Here is a 19,894-nt window from a genome sequence, read left to right as displayed (position 1 = left end):
TGGCCCGTTGGCCATCTATAGCGGAGAGAGAGAGAGAGAGAGAGAGAGAGAGAGAGAGAGAGAGGAGGGAGGAGGGGAGAGAGAGAGAGAGAGAGAGAGAGAGAGAGAGAGAGAGAGAGAGAGGAGGGAGGAGAGAATTCCGATGGCGCGAGAGAAAAGCAGATAAGAATCCAAGAGAACACGATCCCTAGGCCTCGGGCCTTCTCACGTTTCGACCGAACCCCCATCAGACGTTCCTCGTGGCGCCACGCGTCACGTATCCGGCGGAGATTCGTCTCTCTTTCCTCCTCCACGGAGGCACGGCCGCACGGACAACCGCGGCGGCTCAGCGGCACTGCTCACCATAAAATCTCCCGAAAGACGCGCGACACGAGGAGAGAGGAAGGGAGAAAGAAAGAAAACGAAACAAAAGGAAAGGAAACGCGAGGCTAAAACAAGGTAGGCGGCTTCCCGAAGAAACCTCCCGTTCCTCCGCGACCCAGCGACCGACGCCTGCGCCGCCGTCCGATCCCCCAATCGCCGCCGGTACCGCCTCCTCCTCATCTCCTTGCCTTGTCCGCTTCCCCTTCCTCTCTTTGCCCACCCAATCATTGAGCTCGGCTTGAGCTTCAACTGCCGATTGATTGGTTCCTGGAGTTAGTTAGGTACCCGTGCCTTTCTGTTTGCTTGTTGGTTGCCTTCCTCCTCTCCTTTCATGTGTTGGATTGGAGTCTCAGCTATTCGTTTCTTTCCTCTTCTTCTTGCAGCAGCCCGATTCCGGCAGAGGAACAGACGGTTCGAGCAAATTGGCCCAATAATTGGGGGCAGCCAGGTTTGGGCTCCGGGATCTCGATTCTTCGTAGCTAGGTGGGAGGGCGCCGGATCCAGCGGCCGTCATGGTTGTCGATACGGTCAGCGCGAGCACCTCCATAATTGCCCCCCACCTGTTCGACCACAGGTCCAGGGGCGCCGGCGCCTCCCACCACCACCACCTCCGCCGGACGTTCCATGTCGTCGCCTGCCGCCCCCTGCCCACCGCCTTCGCGGGCCGCCGCCTCGTGGCCCGGGTCAACAGGCAGCCGTCGCCTCGACTCGCCGATTGGCCGATCAGGGCGCTGGCTATGGGTGTCACAAAGGAGGCCAGCCCTCGCAGGGAGTACCGGGGGATCCCCGGGGACGGTGGCGACATGGGGGATGTTGGGGTCACCAGCCCCGCGCCGTCGCCTCCACAGAACAGGGCAGATGACCCCAAGCTGCACAACCCGCTGCTCCGCCTCGAGCGCATGGGCTGCGGGTGGCTCGGCGTCATCTTCGAGTGGGAGGGGGTCATTGTTGAGGATGATGCCGAATTGGAGAGGCAGGCATGGTTGACCCTGGCGCAGGAGGAGGGCAAGTCGCGGCCTCCCGCTTTTGTGTTGCGGAGAGTCGAAGGGATGAAGAACGAGCAGGCGATTTCTGAGGTTCTCTGCTGGTTTCGGGACCCCGCGGAGCTTAGGAGATTGGCCTTGAGGAAGGAGGAGATTCACAACAGCCTCCGAGGCGGCTCCTACCACCAGATGAGGACCGGTTCCAGGGAGTTCATGAGCACGCTCGCCAATTACAAGATCCCCATCGCTGTGGCCACCACACGTCCACGGAAGGTTATCGAGGAAGCCATTGAAGCTGTTGGCGTGCGCAGCTTCTTTGATGCGGTTGTGGCAGCGGAAGACGTGTACCGGGGCAAGCCCGACCCAGAAATGTTTCTGTACGCTGCTCAGCTCCTCAGTTTCATCCCGGAGAGGTGCATCGTGTTTGGGAACTCCAATTCGGCGGTGGAAGCAGCACATGATGCCCGTATGAAGTGTGTCGCAGTCGCAAGCAAGCACAAAATCTACGAGCTTAGTGCTGCAGACCTTGTGGTGAAACAACTGGACGAGCTATCTGTCGTTGACTTGAAGAACCTCGCTGATATCGAGTCCCCGGAGTTTGGCATGGAACCTGAACCAGAGATGGAGGAGGAAGCGCCCCCACCATCGACGTCTGTGGGTGTAGATGATTTGTTCTGGTAAGAGGCCAGATTGTACATTTGATTGATTCCTCTCCTGCACAGATGTATTATTGTCAACTGTAGTAGCGATCAGAAAGAAGGGCTTATCATCCTTCTGTAATCAGTAGAATGTGATATGTAAAAATGTTGTTTAGAGCTCACACACTGTATATATTACTCAGAAAGAAACCAGGGAACTGAATATATTAATCAGGACACTTGAAAGTGCAGTTCCTGAAACAATGTATAACACCACAAGGCGAATCAGTATTCAGATGCTGTTTATATTGTTCTCTGCAATCTTCTTGTCAAATATTGTGATTGAAACTGCATTTGAATGAAAGAATTACAGTTTGATCACCTTTGTGGATGTTTTCATTGGAATGGTGGCTTTCTTGAGGAGTTCTCCTTACTAAAGCATCTTAGTTCTCTTCTAAATTTATATTGATAGTTCATTAGTTCTGCATACAACGATCCCACAGCTGAAGATGTATATGACCTGAGGACTTATTTTTGGGAAAATGTTACCTGAGAATTTATTTTTGATTCGATACTTAGAGCTCACCAAGGTACGAGGTGTCAGTTCAGGATAAGGACTATAGGCTGATATATGCATATGCTGGATTTGGGGCCTGCTTGGTACCTTTGCCATGTCCTGTTCTACCTCGCCAAGCAAAAAGTTGAGGCTAGCTGTTTGGATCCTATTCCAGTTTACTTTGATTTCCGCGCCAACAAGGTTTGTCTTGCTGCCCCGAGAGCCAAAATGGCTTGCTCGGGCTGGCAAGGGCCTCGTGGTTTGCGTCACCAGCGAGGGCCTTGTTTAGATTGCCTCAAAATTTCAAGTTTTTTCGCTCTCTTTTCATCACATCAATTTTTGGACGCATGCATGGAGCATTAAATGTAGGTAAAAAAAATAACTAATTGTACAGTTTGGTTGTAAATCACGAGACGAATCTTTTGAGCCTAGTTAGTCCATGATCGGACAAAGTTTGTCAAATACAAACGAAACGTGCTATAGTGTCCAGATTGCAAAAATTTGCAATCTAAACAAGGCCTGGGCAACGTTTCCAAGCAGCCCCTTGGTCTCTGGTGAGTTGATCAACTGAATTGAATTAAAATTAGCCTTGTCAAATATTGTTTGTGCACTCGTGCTGCTTGTGCACGTGATGATATGCTAGAATTCAGCGATATGCACTAGTGCATCCTGAGTGAAAGCTTGTGAAGCGGTACAGTTACTGTATTATCTCCTGAGCCAAGTTAACAGCGAAGTCAATGTAGCTGGATATGCAAGCGCGTTTTCTGGAATTGTGATGGCTTGTCCGAACAAATCGGTGAGATGGAAAATGCAATGATGAGGCTAACAGTTAGCCAATCGTCCAGCGCAACATGCTGATTTCCTTGTCGGGAGCTTGAAGGATGCCAATGGAAGCAAAGCAACCAAAGCTCAAAGTCTAAAGCAGAAGCAACACAACAAACAGTATCACGGTTGCTGGGCTAATTGTTCACTGACTCGTTGTTGAAATGCATCCGTTACCTACTGCCTGGTGAATCTAACAGCTCACCAAGAAAGAAGGATCCGATAATCGTTACTTATTCTGTTATTTGTAGTTTTGTTTGCTGCTCCTATCAAATGGAACACGCCCTTTTGTCTTGTTGGTATTTTGGAACAATCGCTTTGTTCAGGATTTACCATTGGCTTAATTCGTGAGCAAATCACCCTGTTCGCTTGTTGGTTTCAGCCAGCCCAAACCAGCTAGCCAACAGTGTTTTTCTCTCACAACAAATCAGCGCCAGCCAGCCCAAATCAACCCAGAAATCAACCAACGAACAGACCGAATAAATATCCACTCTGTTCAAGTGAAAAATGTTGCAACTGATGCATGGAGCTATTAGTTTCTTTGGAAAATATCGACCCTCGAGAATTTTTTGATCGAGCAGTGGGACGTTTTTCAGCAAAGAGGCATCGCGCCTTGGAGATGTGAACAATAGAAGCTGTACCTGCAAATTGTCTGCTGTGTTCGATTCGTTTGTGCATTGGACGTACACATTGCTTCTCAGTGAATGTAAGGTAGCAGTTGTGTGGAATGGTACGTCCAGAGCTAATGTTTGTTCAGTGGAGACGCCAATAATATAGCAGGAAAGGCAGCATGACGTTTGTCCAGAGCTAATCTTTGTGCTCTGAATGTCTGAACAAATGATTGGCATTCTTCAGTGGTAACATCTACTCCGACCCAATAGAGCAGAGTAGCTGCACAAGACAAGCAAATGCCAGCAACCCATGTCTGAAACGCAGCACCAAAAACCTCATGATCTTTGCCCCCTGCTTCTGCTTGCACACTGCACAGTCACCCAGTAAGAAGAAGCCGGAGATCTGAGAAGCAGCCGCTGCTGATGCACGCCTGCACCTGCACGTATGGCAATGCCAATGGGTCAATGGCCAATGGGGGCGCGTGGCAAGGGGAGAGGCGCGTGCGCTGGGATGGGAAAGGGTAACGGTAGCAGCGGCACGCCCAATCACATGCGCCCCATGTGCGGTGCCAATCCTTCTTCCCCGTTCCTTCCCCTGCCCTGGCGCCTTGCGGAGGCGAGGCGATGCGGAGGCGCTCCAAGCGTGCGTGCCTCCTGGCCATCGCGGCCGTCCATCCTCCCACACGTGTCGCTCCCACGCGGCCACCGTGCCAACCATATCACTCTCCCAGTCCCAGGCCCAGCAGCAGCACGCCGCCGCACGCCTCGCACGCGCGAGCGACCCTACTGCTCCTAGTCCTCCCCTCCTCCCCCTTGTTCCTCTTCCCCTCTTCCGCATCTCCACCCGCAGCGGCGCGAGATCCGGCCGGGCGGGCGGGATGCAGCAGGCGGGGGCGGGGCAGGCCGACGAGGACGAGGACGAGGAGATGGGGGTCAAGGAGGAGGAGGAGGACGGCGACGAGGAGGAGGACGACGGCTACTACATGGACCCCCGGAGCCCGGCCGCAGCCGCCGTCGTGTCGACGCCCGGCGGCGGCAGGGCCGGAGGGACCCCGAACCGGCGGCGCGCGCGCGAGGAGAAGGAGCGGACCAAGATGCGGGAGCGGCAGCGGCGCGCGATCACGGGGCGGATCCTGGCGGGCCTGCGCCAGCACGGCAACTACAGCCTGCGGGCGCGAGCCGACATCAACGAGGTGATCGCCGCGCTCGCCAGGGAGGCCGGATGGGTCGTCCTCCCCGACGGCACCACCTTCCCCTCTTCGTCCTCCTCCGCCGCCGTGGCTGCACAGGTTGCTCTCTCTCTCTCTCTCTCTCTCTCTCTCTCTCTCTCTGTCTGCTCTCCTTCCTTTCCTTCCGAGTCAGTCTGTCTGTCAGTATCTCAATTGGGAAGATATGGAACGCGGCCTGTCTGACTGAACTGGCAGCTCTGCGATTCTAAGTTTTTTCACTTTATCTCCTCACGTCAATTTTTAGCCGCAGCTTATACAGAGTATTAAATGTAGATAAAAAAAAATTAATTACACAGTTTAGTTGAAAATCACGAGATGAATCTTTTGAGCCTAGTTGATCCACAATTGGACAATATTTACCAAATAAGACGAAAGTGATACTATTCATCGAGTTAATTTTTTTTTTTGCAAAGTGAACACGGCCTAGGAAGAGAAGGGGAACGGCGAAAAAAAAGTGAGCTCACACAGCCCAGCGTGTGAGTTGTTATATCTACTGTACTTATATGATGTCATAAATGGAACTCGGTGGTTTCAAAAGAGTGGATAATAAGTAAATAAATAAATTCTGCAGGGGAATAGAATGGTCGATCAAATTAAATAATAAAGTTAATATGTGTACGTTTGATAATATACCGACTATGGGAAAATCCTGGAATACCGTACTGTGCGAAAATAACACAAGCAGAGAAAAGAATTAGCACCGCATTATTTTACGAGTATTATATTTGCGTTACGTTTTTTCTGGACCGAACATCGCAATTGGCACGCAAAGGGGTAAGTAGAACAGAGGAGGGACAAGCAAACAGGCTGGACCGAACATCGCAAAGCGGCGAAGCCGCACAGGCCGTCACGGAGCTCACAGCTTTCGTTGCTAGGTTTCTCTTTTTCTCCCCCGTTCCCGCCTCCCGAGGACGCGCTCCACCACCGGCCACCGGCCACCGCCTCCTCCTCCTCCTCTTCCCCGGGCCCCTCCCAAATTCGGTGCCACCGGGTCCGGATCAAATGCTGACGCGTGCTCCTCCTCTTCCTGTGTTCCTCCAGTCGGTCCGCCCCGTGATGGTCGCCGCCGCGCCGCCCTCCGCCAACCCGCTCGCACTCCCGGCCTCCGCGGCGCTTCCCCTCCGCGGCATCGCGCCCGTCGCCGCGCGCCCCATCTCCCACCGCGCAGCGCCCGCGCCCGTGTCCGGCCTCCTCGTCTCGCCCCCGCGCGCCACCGCGGCCTCGCGACCCCCGGCTGACGACGTCCCCGACGGGAACTCCTCGCACCTCCTCGCCGTCCCCGTCCCCGTCCCCATGGACCCCGCCGCCGCCGCCGCCGAAGACGCCCCCGCCGCCAAGCAGGTCAGGCGACTCCCCGCCGCCTCCTTTCGCTTTACGTCCGCTTGGCTCATCTGTCTCTCACTATTGTCGGACTTTTCTGCCGCTGCAGGTGCCCGATGTGGCGCCGCGCCCGCCGGAGCGGGACTTCGCTGGCACGCCTTACGTGCCGGTCTACATCATGCTCCCTGTGAGTGCCCATCTCTTCCATTTCCTTCGATTGGACCTGCGCGATCGTGGCCGTCCCAATCAGAAGCGTGCTTTTTGCAGCTTGGGGTGGTGAATGGCAACGGCGAGGTGGTGGACGCGGACGAGTTGGTGGGTCAGCTGCGGGTGTTCAAGGCAGCTGGAGTGGATGGGGTCATGGTCGACTGCTGGTGGGGGAACGTCGAGGCGCACAGGCCGCAGGAGTACAACTGGACTGGCTACAGGCGCCTCTTCCAGATGATCAGGGAGCTCAAGCTCAAGTTGCAGGTAAGATGGCTTAACATCTCAATGCACCCTTTGGAAACTTATGGGTCTCTGGACTGTTGTATGTTTCTCGATGCAATCCTCCTTCCACATCCTTCATCTGTTGGTTGAAAATTGCTGTACTTTAGGTTTGATGTCCTTTTCTGATGTCGCTTAAATGCTTTTCTCGCAAAATTTCTTAGGTCGTCATGTCATTTCATGAATGCGGTGGCAATGTTGGAGATGATATATCCATTCCCCTCCCACATTGGGTAATAGAAATTGGAAGGAGCAATCCGGATATCTACTTTACTGACAGGGCAGGAAGACGTAATACAGAGTGCTTATCATGGGGAATTGATAAAGAAAGGGTTCTGCAAGGCAGAACAGCAGTGGAGGTACAGTCATTTCATTATTTTTTTCTCGAACACGCATGAGAACTGTGTATCATTATTTTAAATAGGAGAAAGGGCACTCACGCACACCCATAGGTTCACAAAATTAAGTACACGCCTTTTTCTTACGAATACAAACAACCTGGAATGACCTAGTCACTGGAACATTGCCAGACAAGAAGGAGATCCCTTGCGCTCCAACCATTGCCCAAAGCTGCGCCTCCTCCTCAGCAAGTAGCAAGCCAGCTTAGCCATATTGGCAGCAAAGTCACCGAAGACACATTGATTCCTATGTTTCCAAAGCGTCAAAGCCCCTAGGATAATGAGGGAATTTATGCCTCACTGCAATTGTCCATCGACCATATCATTGGCTCTGTTCCACCAGTCCTCAAAAGAAGCATCATTCATCATAGACGCTAGAGTTTGCAGCCCAAAGCGACGCAGGAGTCATTTCACATTTTCACAGCATCCACACAGCTTATCATTCTAGGGTGTGTTTGGTTGGTCTGCTCCACTCATCCTGTATGAGTGGAGCCATATAAATCTGAGTGAGAAGCATGTTTGGTTGGCTGCATGACTGCATGAGCGGATGTAATTGCATGAGTGGATACAAGTTGGCAGGATACGCCCAAATCGAGCTTCACTGCCGAGCCAAGCTGAGTGGATACACGATGAGGGTGACAGGCCCACGTGTCAGTCTCATAGGTTTGACAGGTTGCATCCGCTCATGCAGACATCCAAACATGTCAGTTTTTTTGCATCCGCTCATGCAACCTCACCAAACACCTTTTTTTCTGGAATACGGTTCCACTTAGCCTGTATCCCCTCAGCCACAATAACAATGCAAGCCCCATCCACCAACCAAACACACCCCTATTGATTTCCACTTGTCTCCTTGAGCAAGTTCTGTTACTACTACTCTGGACGATAACTGGAACCTGAGAAGCTGAGGGTGGCTTCACATGAAACTGATATGTTTTGTATACATTGTCATGTCTAGTACTTTCATGTGTGTGACGAGACTATTTTGTTATGCTACAACAATGCCTGTTCTCTATGTTCAAACATTTCAATTCATTTTTGTTGGAAGTTGGATGGTCAATTGTGTTTAATTCATTCCTGTATATCAATGTAGGTATATTTTGATTTCATGAGAAGCTTCCGAGTAGAATTTGATGAGTATTTTGAGGATGGGATCATCTCAGAAATTGAGATTGGACTAGGGGCTTGTGGAGAGCTGCGATATCCATCTTATCCAGCAAAACATGGCTGGAAATACCCTGGCATTGGAGAATTTCAGGTAAATCCTCACACTTTGTTCTTTGTATCACTTTCTTAGTTGCATTATTTTCACTGTCTCAGGACACCATTGGTATATCATAGACAATTGCTAATGTATTTTGCTCCAGTGCTATGACAGGTACTTACAGAAAAGTTTGAGAAAGGCTGCAGAAGCACGGGGGCATACCATATGGGCAAGAGGGCCTGACAATGCTGGCCATTATAATTCTGAACCAAATCTCACTGGATTTTTTTGTGATGGAGGAGATTATGATAGCTACTATGGTCGGTTTTTCCTCAGCTGGTACTCCCAGACGTTGGTGGATCACGCGGACCGTGTACTGATGTTAGCAAGGTTGGCTTTTGAGGGTTCAAACATTGCTGTTAAGGTCAGTTGTCTTTGTTATTTATTCAAAGCCTATTTCAGTATTTTGGTGGTTGATTTGTGGGCATTTTTTCTTGTTTCTGGGAACTTGATCTTATAAGTGTCAGAACAACCTTATTCTTTATCATTTTTATCCAAATCACATGAAATGATTGTATAGCACTAACCACTTCTGTGATATTAACAGGTCTCTGGGGTGCACTGGTGGTACAAAACTGCCAGTCATGCTGCTGAATTGACCGCCGGATTTTACAACCCATGTAACCGTGATGGCTATGCTCCAATTGCTGCAGTATTGAAGAAATATGATGCTGCTTTGAACTTTACATGTGTTGAATTGCGCACTATGGACCAGCATGAGGTATACCCTGAGGCATTTGCAGATCCAGAGGGCCTAGTATGGCAGGTATGGATCCATTGTTCCGTTGCATGTTTTGCATTTCTTAGCAACAGCTTACTATTTGGTAGGTTTTCTCTGAATGAGTAGTTGGCACTTAGTACAACACCATATTTTTTTCTATTTAATTTGGAACGGATTGATGAAGTGTTAGTGTTTAATAAATTGGGTGCATCGTTTTTCAGGTGCTAAATGCTGCTTGGGATGCTGGTATACAAGTGGCTAGTGAGAACGCTCTACCTTGCTATGATAGGGATGGATTCAACAAGATTTTGGAGAATGCCAAACCACTGAATGACCCAGATGGACGACATCTGTTTGGTTTCACCTACCTAAGGCTTAGCAAAGTTCTGTTTGAAAGACCCAACTTTTTTGAATTTGAGCGCTTCGTCAAGAGAATGCATGGTAAGATGGACTGGCCACTGGAGTAGTCTGACGGCTATCCCCCTTTTAGCGCCTGTTAATCCCATGTTGACCTTATCGTGCTACATGTTTGCAGGTGAGGCGGTTCTTGATCTGCAAGTATAGATTGGTAGCATATTTATTACATACACATATACAAGTGGCTGATTGGCTCAGGCCTTATGGCTTACATGTTTTCTTCATTTTCTTTGTTTTTTTAGGCAGTAGTATCAGCTGTGATGTTTTAGCTGTTAAATATAGAACTCGCTGCTCAATTTGTAAAGCCTATTTGCATATACTCTAGTCTTCAAGAAGGAAGACCAGTGGGTTTAGTTGAGTTGCTGATAAACGGTGAATTCACATCCTTTTGTAGCCGGCGGCTCCACACCGTGAGCAAGCAATATCGCCCATATGTGACTTACATCTCATGGCCATGGGGCGAAGCTATGCAGATTTGGGTGTGAAATCTGAAAACTAAGGCATTGTGCTCATCTCCATCTCCCTCGAGTGTCAAAAATCCAAAATTTTAAGTGACTCTGCTGATACGCATGGAGCAAAACGGGAATAAGTGTCTCGATCGTACTGTCTGGCGTGTAATGATGTTCAGCAATGCAGATTGTGAGTTTGGATCCTAACTTTACATATCAAGATCGCCAGGAAAATGGTGCCAAAATTGACCTACTCTTCACCTTGATTATTCCTTCACAAAACTTGTCTACGCAGCTGACAGCTCATGTCGGTATATGAGCCGCGCATACAAGACAAAGAATTCTCTTCTATGAATAAATGACACTGAACAACCAATAACACAAAGAATTCTCTTCTTTGAATAAATGACACTGAACATCCAATAACACACTGTCAGGAAAATGGGGGCTTCTGCTGGGAGAGAGGCAGCCGGCAGCACAGTTGCAAGACCAAAGGAATTTACAACGGCCCAGGTGAGGCCGGGAGGCTGCGCTCTTCATAGAAGAACCGAGCTGCGCAGCACGATCTGGCCGTCCTCGTCTTTGTCGAACACCCGCTCGATCAGGTCGTTCCAGCTCATACGCTGCCTGGGCCCCGCCGGCGGGAAGCTCTCGCTCCTCTCTGGCTGGTGGTGATGCTGCCCAACATCGTCAAACGTACCGTACGGCGATGGTGACCGCGCGTCTGGCACTGACAACGTGACGGCCCGGCGCAGAGCAGCCCTGTGCTCCTCCACGTGCTCCTTCTGTAGGGTTTCGTTCCGCTCCATCCGCTGCTCCGATGGCACTGCCAGCGTGTCCTCCTCCTCCAGCATCAGCTGCACATCGGCGGTGGAATCACGTAATAAGCACGGGAAAAAAAAATCAGAGAAGCAGCTAACTTGCACCCATTTGTACGATTGCATCTGCTTGGTGAACAAATCATCGTATGTCTACTTTCATATTCAACAACTCCATTTCCAAACATGAACAATTCTAAAGACGACAACAGCATCTAAACAAACTTGAGCCTTTGGGGGTAAGACAGCCCACGACGGGGATGGGCCTTAGACCTGTTCTTTGGACGATAACTGCATCTAAAAAAACTCAACCTGCGGGGAATAAGACAGCCCACAACCGGAGCCGGGCCTAGCCTTAGACCTGTGCTTTTGCGTGGGTCAGACGAGGAGTTTTTTTTCAATCCCAACCTGAAATTTGCTCCTCATGGGGAGTCAATCTAGGACCTGAGAAATACTACTAGAGCCACCTAACCATCTAAGCTATGGGAGTCGAACCTAGGACCTGAGGAATGCTAATAGAGCCACCTAACGAACTCGACTAGAAGGCCGTTCACACGACAAATGCATCTTGTTAGTTATGTTGGATCATCTAGATTAAGATAGAACCACAACATGAGATGAGATTCATGCACATACCTTCACCAGATGAGCTTCCCATCTCTTTTTTTTGAATTCTTTCTCTCTGTTCTTGTTTCTGGGCCTTGTCTCGGTCCTTCCAATGTTTCAGCATGGTCCTTAATCGGTAGGACAGGGAAATGGGCTTAGGTCTCAGTTCCGGTCCTTGCGGGACCTTTCCCCAATATATATCGCTCCACAACGGGGGCCGACACCTATTAGGTTGGTAACCCCGATCAGGATAAAACGAAATCGTTCGGGGGTGTTTCCAATCCTTTCAATTGCCGACTTGGGCAAACGGGATGGTTCGGGGTGTTTCCACCCCGTTCCATCCCTTTCTCTTACCGACTAAAGAATAGGCCGGGAGATCACAATTCCAAGACATCTAACCAATGTGTAACTGTATTTTGGAAAAGATTTTTGTCGTCACTACATTAGTTGAGTTAGTTCTTCAAACTTTCTTCTTGTATTTTCACATTTCTAGGTTCTATAATGCTAAGAATAGAATCTAAAACATTCCCCACACGTCCACACGTGACCCTTACATATCGTCAACATGCACAGTTAAGAAAGAAAAAAAAACAGTGATATGCAAGGAGGTTCACTTTATCAGTACCAAAGATAAAGGCTACAGACAAAGAATAGAGAGTAAGCATGAGTAGAAGCATATAAGGCTATAAATAACTCACATCCAAAGCCTTCTGGGCCTCCCTCTCAATCCAAATAATGGCATGGTCCACTGTGGCGTTGCAGGAAAGAACTATGTGCTCAAATCTACCATCCACCGGCACAGCTGTTTTGACTACAGGTGGATATCTTCCGCACCTGTGTGTTTCAAGGAATTCAGTTTGTTTTCGGAAATATTGGACACCTTCATTAGCAACACCCAGTACTCTGACCAAGAAATGTAAAACAGCTGGGAAAGTTTAATATCAATGGTGTACCTAGCAGTATCAGTATGGGTTTACAGTCAATGGTGATAGTTGAACTACATATTCGCAAAATAAAGAGGTGATGGTTCTCTTAAAACGATACTATCAAATATTTTAAACTACTAGCATACCCTGTTCTCTATTTCTGACAATTGTGAGAACACCTCCTTCAATACGCAACTAACGGATACTATGCATCAGGGGCCACATGATGTTTCTTGCATTCTAGAATACCAAATGAGGAAAGGGTACCTGCATATTCTTCTTTCCACTATGTGATAAATCCGGCCTGGTGCATAAAGCCTTCTTGGATCCTTTAGCATAGCGTCTTCGGGTATACATGTATCTCTCAAACATCTCAAACCTAGGAGGCATGGCAAGCTGTCCAAAAAAAGAAGATAGCTTAATGTCAAACTTGCTTAGCCAAAGTTCAAAAAGGTGCTAGGCGCTCCCTAGGCGGTGACCCGTAGCCTAGAGCCTAGGCGGGCCTAGGCGTTTTCCTAGGCGGTAGCTAATATATGCATAAATACTTAAAAGAAAAGGAAAAAATAGCAGATCAGTGGTGGAGAAAGAAGAGAAGGCCCAATAACGGCCTAAGTCTCCCCAAGTCTGGGCCCAAGTCTTATCCCCTCCCCTCCACTCCCCTCCTCTGTTCCCATCTCTCTCCCTCCCAGCCTCTACTCACGCTCACTTCCGTCGCTCGCCCGCGCCGCCGCCATCGCTCGACACCCCGACGTTGCCTCCTTCCCCACCGATCGTCGCCGCCCCCGCCGACGTTACCTCCTCCCCCCACCGCCGCCTGACGTCCGCGCCACCCCCACGCGTCCCTGCTTTGGCGGATCTGCCCGCCGCCACCGCCTGACCCCGCCTCTTCCCCCACCGGCTGCCGCTGCCTCCCCTTAGCTCCTCCCCCATCGTCTCCCGACCTCCACGCCGCCCCCACGTGTCCCTGCCTTCGCGGATCTGGCCGCCTTTCGCCGGCAACAGTTGGGCAGCCGCCTAGGTACCTGCCTACCCCCCTAGGCCAGGCGGTACCCCGTCACCCAGCGCGTAAGCGCGCCCAGGCGACTGCCTAGCGTCGCCTTTTTGAACATTGGCTTGAGCCCAGTAAGCAGCAAACGCATCACAGCTGCAACAGAGCTAGCAGAAACATAATAAACTGAAAAATCAGCAAATAAGATAAACTACCCTTGGCTATAATAGGTGTACACAGCTCACAGGATTGACTTGCAGAGCACTAAATACAGGTGTGATGTTCACTAAGTGATGATATCATATATCCTGAAATAGATATACAGTTTCTGATTTTGACAAGTTGAGTAATTTGTTCATAAACAAATAGAGCAACTGGGATTATGCAAGAGGAAAGTTCGAGCCAGTAATGAAGCACATAACAATTTGCGAAACAAAACCTTTTCAGCACTAGATGAACAAAAACATGGAGTAAATCATTTGTTCATAATCAAGAAAACAACAAAGTTATTATATAATGTACCAGAGGATTGACTTGAAAATGTCTTCAAGAGGAGTAGCCGTCCGGGGCAAGAAGTCGTCCTGCCATTGGGAGGGAAAGAAAGATGGAGAATGGTTGAAACCAGTAGGGAGTAGTTGTTAGTGTTGATAATTAAGAAACCTGAGTGAGTGACGGTGACCTGAAGGACGACCGAGTTGATAACGTCGGCGTATCTGACGGCGAGATTGAGTGACATGCACCTGGCCGGCGCCATGGCATAGCAGCGCGTGCGGGTCCTGTCGACGTTGCCAAGCTTGTCGAGGTTGAGCACGACGACCATGGTGAGAATGGCTGCGATGCCGGCGCCCAGCGAATGACCCGTGAAGGTGAGCGTGTAGTCGGGGTACCTCTCGAGGAGTTCCTTCAGGATGTCGCACTCGGCGTCGAGCACCCAGGCGGCGGCCCTGAGGAGGCCGTTGTGGACGTAGCCGCCGTCGAAGCGGCGCTTGCCGAGGCGGTTGTCAAGGAGGAGCGCGTAGTCGGACTCCTTGGCGAGGTTGAGCCCGCGGAGCGCGAGGACGATGTCGGCGTGGGCGTGGTCGAGGTAGAGGAGGTAGGGCGTGACGCGGCCGCGGGTGTCGGCGTAGGTCCGGCGGCGGAGGACGCAGGTCAGGTCGATGCCGTAGCCGCCGCCGGGCGGCGCGAAGAGGAGCGGCGCGGAGGGGGAGAGGTCGGGCTCGTAGTTGGCCATGACGAGGCGGCACATGCGCGGCACGGGCTCGAAGTCGGCGGCGGAGGCGAGGCCCCAGGTGGCGCTGTCGACCTCGCCGCTGTGGAGGCAGCGCTTCCATGCCCAGCGCGCGCAGGCGAGGCAGTAGACGCACTCGAGCAGCGGCAGGCCGCAGGCCAGCGACATGGCCGGGGCACTAGGTGGCGGCGGAGGCAATCAGTCATCCATCGGCCACCGCGGTGGCGGCGGCAGGTTGTAGCTGGGAGGGAATTGCGTCGAACAAGCGGCGCGCGGCGCGCGGCGCGCGGCGCGGATCGAGTCGGGAGCCAAAGATTCGGGTACGGATGGTTTATGATGAATGTTCGAAGGGAAGGAGACGGAGATCCAACAAACGATTCCACTCGTGATTTTTTTTTCTCTTTTTTGTTTTGGTTTGTGATGGGGGCGGGCGCCCGTGGCGAATTCACTGGTGAGGTGATCTTGATCTATCCGGCCGGTTGCGTTGACAATCGATCATTCGGGACGGGGGACAGGACCAGGTGCCTTCTTCATCTTCTTCATCATCATCGTCATGGATTTATTTCTCCCACACTTTGCATACCGTTAGTTCCACCAAGCGTCACTTTCATCTTCCAGACAACATTGCCCCGGCCTTGTTTAGATCACTTCAAAGTTCCAAGTTTTTTCACTTTCTCTCTATCACATCAATTTTTGAACGTATGCATGGAGCATTAAATGTAGGTAAAAAAATAACTAATTACACAGTTTAGTTGTAAATCACGAGACGAATCTTTTAAACCTAATTAGTCCATAATCAAACAAAGTTTGTCAAATACAAACGAAACGTGCTACAGTGTCCAAATTGTAAAAATTTGCAATCTAAACAAGGCCCCAGTTTTCTTGGCTGCACACGGTCAAATCAACCAGGCCAATAACAACAATGAGCCCTTGTTTAGTTGGGGGAATATTGAATATTGGGCTACTGTAGCACTTTCATTTTTATTTAATAAATAGTGTTTAACCATGGACTAATTAGGCTTAAAATGTTCGTCTCGCAATTTTCCACCAAACTGTACAATTAGTTTTTTTTTATCTACATTTAATACTCCATACACGAGCCACAAACATTCGATGTGATAAATACTGTAGCACTTTTTAAAATATTGGGTTGGAACTAAACGCCTGAACATCCGTAGCGCATCTTCCCAGTTCGGCACTTCCGCAGACAGCATATACCATTCCTGTCCTAATTTGGTCCAATACAAGTCTAACCTTTGTGAAATACGGAGTAAAGAACTGGACAAAGGGGGAGAAGCAAACATGCCAAGACACCAGGATAGTACTTAAGCAAAAGATTAAATGTTTTCTGATAAAACACATGCAATCTTATACGGTACTACTGCATCCAAAGAATACAACTATAGGTTACGTGTAACGAAAAGTAATTCATGTTTAACTAAGTTTTTAGTAAATAATATTCATAGTTATATCTTTAAATTAATTTACTATAAAAAATATATTTTATAATTAATTTGATGGTATTTATTTGGCATCATAAACATGGATATTTTTTATTTGTAATTGGTGAAACTTACTAAAAACATAATACTAAGCTAGAATTGTATTTTTTTTAAGGAACGTAGGTAGTACTAGTCAACATCTAATAATCTACTATAATCCACAGGGCCTTGGCATGCCCGCTGGTACCAAATTAAGGTTACGTTTGCTTCGCTAAAAAACTAGCTAAAGTACTGTTTCGACTGATGATTTGTTGTGAAAGAAAAATACTGTTATAACTAAAAAGATAAATTAAAAAATATAAATTATAAGACAAACGAACGAGACCTAATCAGCTCCCGGGTCCCTCGCAATAACTAGCTTCTCTCAGCCTATGCACTTGTCACTTGCACAACACGACTGGGTTAAATCTACCACGAGAGCTGGAGCAGCCGTAGGCTGCCTCACAGCAAGTAGAACTGCGAGTACAGGATAAGTTCAAGCGAGCAAGCACATTATAATAGTCCTCACAGGATAAGTTCAAGCGAGCAAGCCCATGGTAATAGTCCTCACACAGGGGACCCTCAATGACGATCTGCTGAGACGCCGTGCTGCCCTGCAATATACTCCATCGCATCACAAATGTAAGCCTTGCTTGGATGCTGTAAACTGCAGTTTTAGAATCTATAAACATGCAAAATCATGGTTTAGAGGAAAAAGGTTTTGAGTGGAGACAGCGGTTATAGCAACATAATTTTTCAAAACTAAAAGGTTTCTTGCATCCATACACTTCGTACACTATCGGAAACAGCAGGTTTACCGAGTGCAAACATATTTGACGAGTGCATTCTATCGGGCACTCGGCAAACAAGCTCTTTGCCGAGTGCTGCAAAAAAAAAATACTCGGCAAAATAATGCCACTCGGCAAACAAACTCTTTGTTGAGTGCTGATTTTCAGCACTCGGCAAAGAAATAAGTTTGACGTGTGTCCGATAGGGGCACTCGGCAAAAAATAAGTTTATTAAGTGTTTTTTTCAGCACTCGACAAAGAAATAAGTTTGCCGAGTGTTTTTTTGGCACTCGGCAAATAAATAAGTTTTTTTTCTCTTCTAGCCTTGAAACTTTTTCTACTCTCTACATACAACATGTGGTACTCTATGTTAGGATTTGATATATTTCTGGATCTGTTTGCTATATTTAATTAATTTATTGTATTTCAAGGAATTTTTTTTGTAATAAGTCAAATTTGAACTGCAAGTGATTCAAATAATAGAATAAAATGAGTAGAAAAATAATATTTATGTTATTGAGTCCGGTATGAGACCTTACCCAGGAAATAAAAAGAAATTTTGAACATCTTGTTCAGGAAACACGACCACGAACGTGTGGTCGAATGGTTTTTAAATTCTTAAAAAAGCAAACGAAGTCTGAAAATCATGAGATTTGTTATGATGTGATGATATCATACATGGAGGCTGTGGTAAAAAATTGAGAAGGTTTCGCATAATTTATCACGTACGATGTTTACAAACCGAAGCATCTTAGAAGAAAAATCGTAGCGTTGAGAATGATCCGGTAAGATTTGGAGTCAAAGTGATGGTCGAATTGGAGTTTGGCTTCAAAACTTTTTGTATAGGCAATAGAGAACATAGATTGTTTCATGTGAAATTTTAGTAATTTTTAGGATCTGTTTGATAATTTTAATTTATTAAGTGCAATTATAGAATTTTAATTGATATAAATTAAATTTGAGCTGTAACTGCATAAAATAATAGAATAATATTCGTAGAAAAATCAAATATATATTGTTGAATCAATTTGACAAGGTATTTTCAAAGTACGTCGGGAAAAAAAGAAAAACACGTTATGAAAAAGAAGGAAAAAAAGGAAAATGAAAAAAATGGGGTTTACCGAGTGCCCCATCCGACACTCGGCAAAATCTTTGCCGAGTGCCCCGATCCGATACTCGGTAAACTCGGATTTGCCAAGTGTCAGATCTTGAACACTCAGTAAACACATCGTGGCCTCCACGTCGTCGATCCGCGGCACCGATTCCTCCGCCAATCAGAGACTGCTGCTCCATTCCATAAATAAACCACACCCCACGCCTCTCCTCACATCAATCGAAATTCCCCATCCTCAAATCAACGTGTCGCCGGATGGCAGGGCGGCGCCGGTGTGCGTCTTCTCCTTCTTTGGCCCGCGGGTGGGGAACACGCAGTTCAAGGCATGGCTGGAGCGGGAGCTAGGCGTGAAGGTGTTGCGCGTCGTTGAAGGAACCGTGACGCCTAAGAGGGGGGTGAATTAGGCAACTTGAAATTCTAACTCTAAGCTATGACCTCTTTTTCTAACCCTAGCTAAACCTATTTAAAAGATAAACTATCTAAATGTGCAACTACGGTTTTCCTAATGTATTGCTATCTCTACCGCAAAAGAAGTAATGTAATTAATGTGAATGCGAAAGCTAAAGAGTAAGGTAGAGATATGCAAACTCCCGTCGACGACTCTGGTATTTTTATCGAGGTATCGAGAAGCGCGTAAGCTTCCCCCTAGTCCTCGTTAGATCCCCTCGCAAGGGCCAAGCTCCCGGTCGGGTAATTCCGTAGATAGCTTCGAGCCTTCCCCACGCGCAAGTGGGTCTCCGACGTGCCTTTCGGCAAGCTCTCCCGGATGCTCCCCGCCGTCTTCACTATCAAGCTTCCGGCCGAAACACAGCGGGCCTTGTTCCCTCTGGTATACGATGGCGGCCACACCATAAACGCGGTTGGTGTGATCTCACAAGACTACAAGTCCCTCTGATGTACAACAATGATGCTCGCAAGAACCGAGCAGTAAGAGGTATGCAAACCTCACTAAACACTAGGCCTAAATCTAGAGCAAGCGCATAAGCGGTGGTCTAATCAACCTAAGCACTTCGCAAAGCACCTATGCTAATCACCTAATAAATCACTAAGCACTATGCAAGTGGAGATCACTAAAATGGTGTATCAACACCCTTGGTATGTTTCCTCAGCTCCACTATATTCAAATAGCCGGTTGGGGGTCTATTTATAAGCCCCACTGAGAAAGTAGCCGTTGGGGACGAAATCCCGCTTTTCTGCTCCAAGGGTTAAGAATGAAACCGAGCAAGCCTATCATAAGATATACCTATTGTATGCATGACAAAAGATTTAAGCATGCAAATACAAACATAGGCTTGAAAAGTAACTAGATGCTTAAGGATACCAATTTATAAGAAATACCACTTGTAGGAAATGCAAATTGATACTACTTGAAGGAAATTGAATCTAGTTACCTAACATGGGAAGGGGAATTTGGATCCATAGTATTCACTAACCCACTTGGCAATGATTTTGTCCATCATGATGCACCCCATAAATGCACCCATACTTTGCCAAGTCTCCAAATTTCCCAAAGTCCATTGGACTTCTCACTTCCTATTTGGGATCCAAACCTTCTTGGTGCTATTCATGTTTGAAATGATTTCCTTTGGCACCCAAAAGCATTTGACCCCATTGTTGGCTTGCTTGTTTACCTTGATGGCCACCACCTTGTCATTTTTCTTCTTCTTTAACAAGTATGGTGTGGAGGC

The 19,894-nt window shown here is 48.2% G+C and overlaps 3 protein-coding genes across 6 annotated transcripts; 2 read left to right on the top strand and 1 right to left on the bottom strand.

The window, feature by feature from the left end:
• The first annotated feature begins 357 nt into the window (after window positions 1-357).
• Window positions 358-2,305, top strand: LOC136541745 (5-amino-6-(5-phospho-D-ribitylamino)uracil phosphatase, chloroplastic-like). 2 transcript variants are annotated; one of them, XM_066533818.1, is made up of 2 exons: window positions 358-644; window positions 747-2,305. In XM_066533818.1, exon 2 carries the CDS (start codon window positions 876-878, stop codon window positions 2,025-2,027), a length of 1,152 nt encoding a protein of 383 aa, XP_066389915.1. In that variant the 5' UTR covers window positions 358-644; window positions 747-875; the 3' UTR covers window positions 2,028-2,305. The 2 variants fall into 2 exon arrangements, with proteins under 2 accessions (XP_066389915.1, XP_066389914.1); XM_066533817.1 differs by having other exon boundaries at window positions 359-525.
• Window positions 2,306-4,572: 2,267 nt separating this feature from the next.
• Window positions 4,573-10,307, top strand: LOC136541743 (beta-amylase 2, chloroplastic-like). Its single transcript, XM_066533811.1, has 10 exons — window positions 4,573-5,262; window positions 6,244-6,543; window positions 6,632-6,709; window positions 6,790-6,993; window positions 7,173-7,367; window positions 8,500-8,664; window positions 8,774-9,034; window positions 9,218-9,436; window positions 9,613-9,832; window positions 9,927-10,307. The coding sequence occupies exons 1-10, from the start codon at window positions 4,852-4,854 to the stop codon at window positions 9,953-9,955; spliced, it is 2,082 nt and encodes a 693-aa protein (XP_066389908.1). The 5' UTR covers window positions 4,573-4,851; the 3' UTR covers window positions 9,956-10,307.
• Window positions 10,308-10,633: 326 nt separating this feature from the next.
• On the bottom strand, window positions 10,634-15,365 carry LOC136541744 (uncharacterized). Of its 3 annotated transcripts, XM_066533815.1 has the most exons (6): window positions 14,275-15,365; window positions 14,118-14,176; window positions 12,875-13,003; window positions 12,380-12,515; window positions 11,712-11,809; window positions 10,981-11,114 (listed from the first exon to the last, which is right to left on the bottom strand). In XM_066533815.1, exons 1-5 carry the CDS (start codon window positions 14,989-14,991, stop codon window positions 11,714-11,716), a joined length of 1,137 nt encoding a protein of 378 aa, XP_066389912.1. In that variant the 5' UTR covers window positions 14,992-15,365; the 3' UTR covers window positions 10,981-11,114; window positions 11,712-11,713. The 3 variants fall into 3 exon arrangements, with proteins under 3 accessions (XP_066389909.1, XP_066389912.1, XP_066389913.1); XM_066533812.1 differs by lacking the exon at window positions 11,712-11,809 and having other exon boundaries at window positions 10,634-11,114; window positions 14,275-15,358; XM_066533816.1 differs by lacking the exon at window positions 10,981-11,114 and having other exon boundaries at window positions 11,769-11,905.
• Window positions 15,366-19,894: the final 4,529 nt, after the last annotated feature.

This window comes from Miscanthus floridulus, chromosome 3 (assembly GCF_019320115.1).
Source record: "Miscanthus floridulus cultivar M001 chromosome 3, ASM1932011v1, whole genome shotgun sequence".
NCBI lineage: Eukaryota > Viridiplantae > Streptophyta > Magnoliopsida > Poales > Poaceae > Miscanthus > Miscanthus floridulus.
This window is presented reverse-complemented; position numbering and strand designations above follow the sequence as displayed.

Coding starts and splice junctions, on each gene's coding strand:
- LOC136541744 (XM_066533812.1), bottom strand. CDS start 14,991: ATGTCGCTGGCCTGCGGCCTGCCGCTGCTCGAGTGCGTCTACTGCCTC. Junction 13,004..14,117: donor ATTTTCAAGTCAATCCTCTG/GTACATTATATA, acceptor TTTTTTGGACAG/CTTGCCATGCCTCCTAGGTT. Junction 11,115..12,379: donor AGGCCCAGAAGGCTTTGGAT/GTGAGTTATTTA, acceptor GCCGATGTGCAG/CTGATGCTGGAGGAGGAGGA.
- LOC136541745 (XM_066533818.1), top strand. CDS start 876: ATGGTTGTCGATACGGTCAGCGCGAGCACCTCCATAATTGCCCCCCAC.
- LOC136541743 (XM_066533811.1), top strand. CDS start 4,852: ATGCAGCAGGCGGGGGCGGGGCAGGCCGACGAGGACGAGGACGAGGAG. Junction 8,665..8,773: donor CTGGCATTGGAGAATTTCAG/GTAAATCCTCAC, acceptor ATTTTGCTCCAG/TGCTATGACAGGTACTTACA. Junction 9,437..9,612: donor CAGAGGGCCTAGTATGGCAG/GTATGGATCCAT, acceptor ATCGTTTTTCAG/GTGCTAAATGCTGCTTGGGA.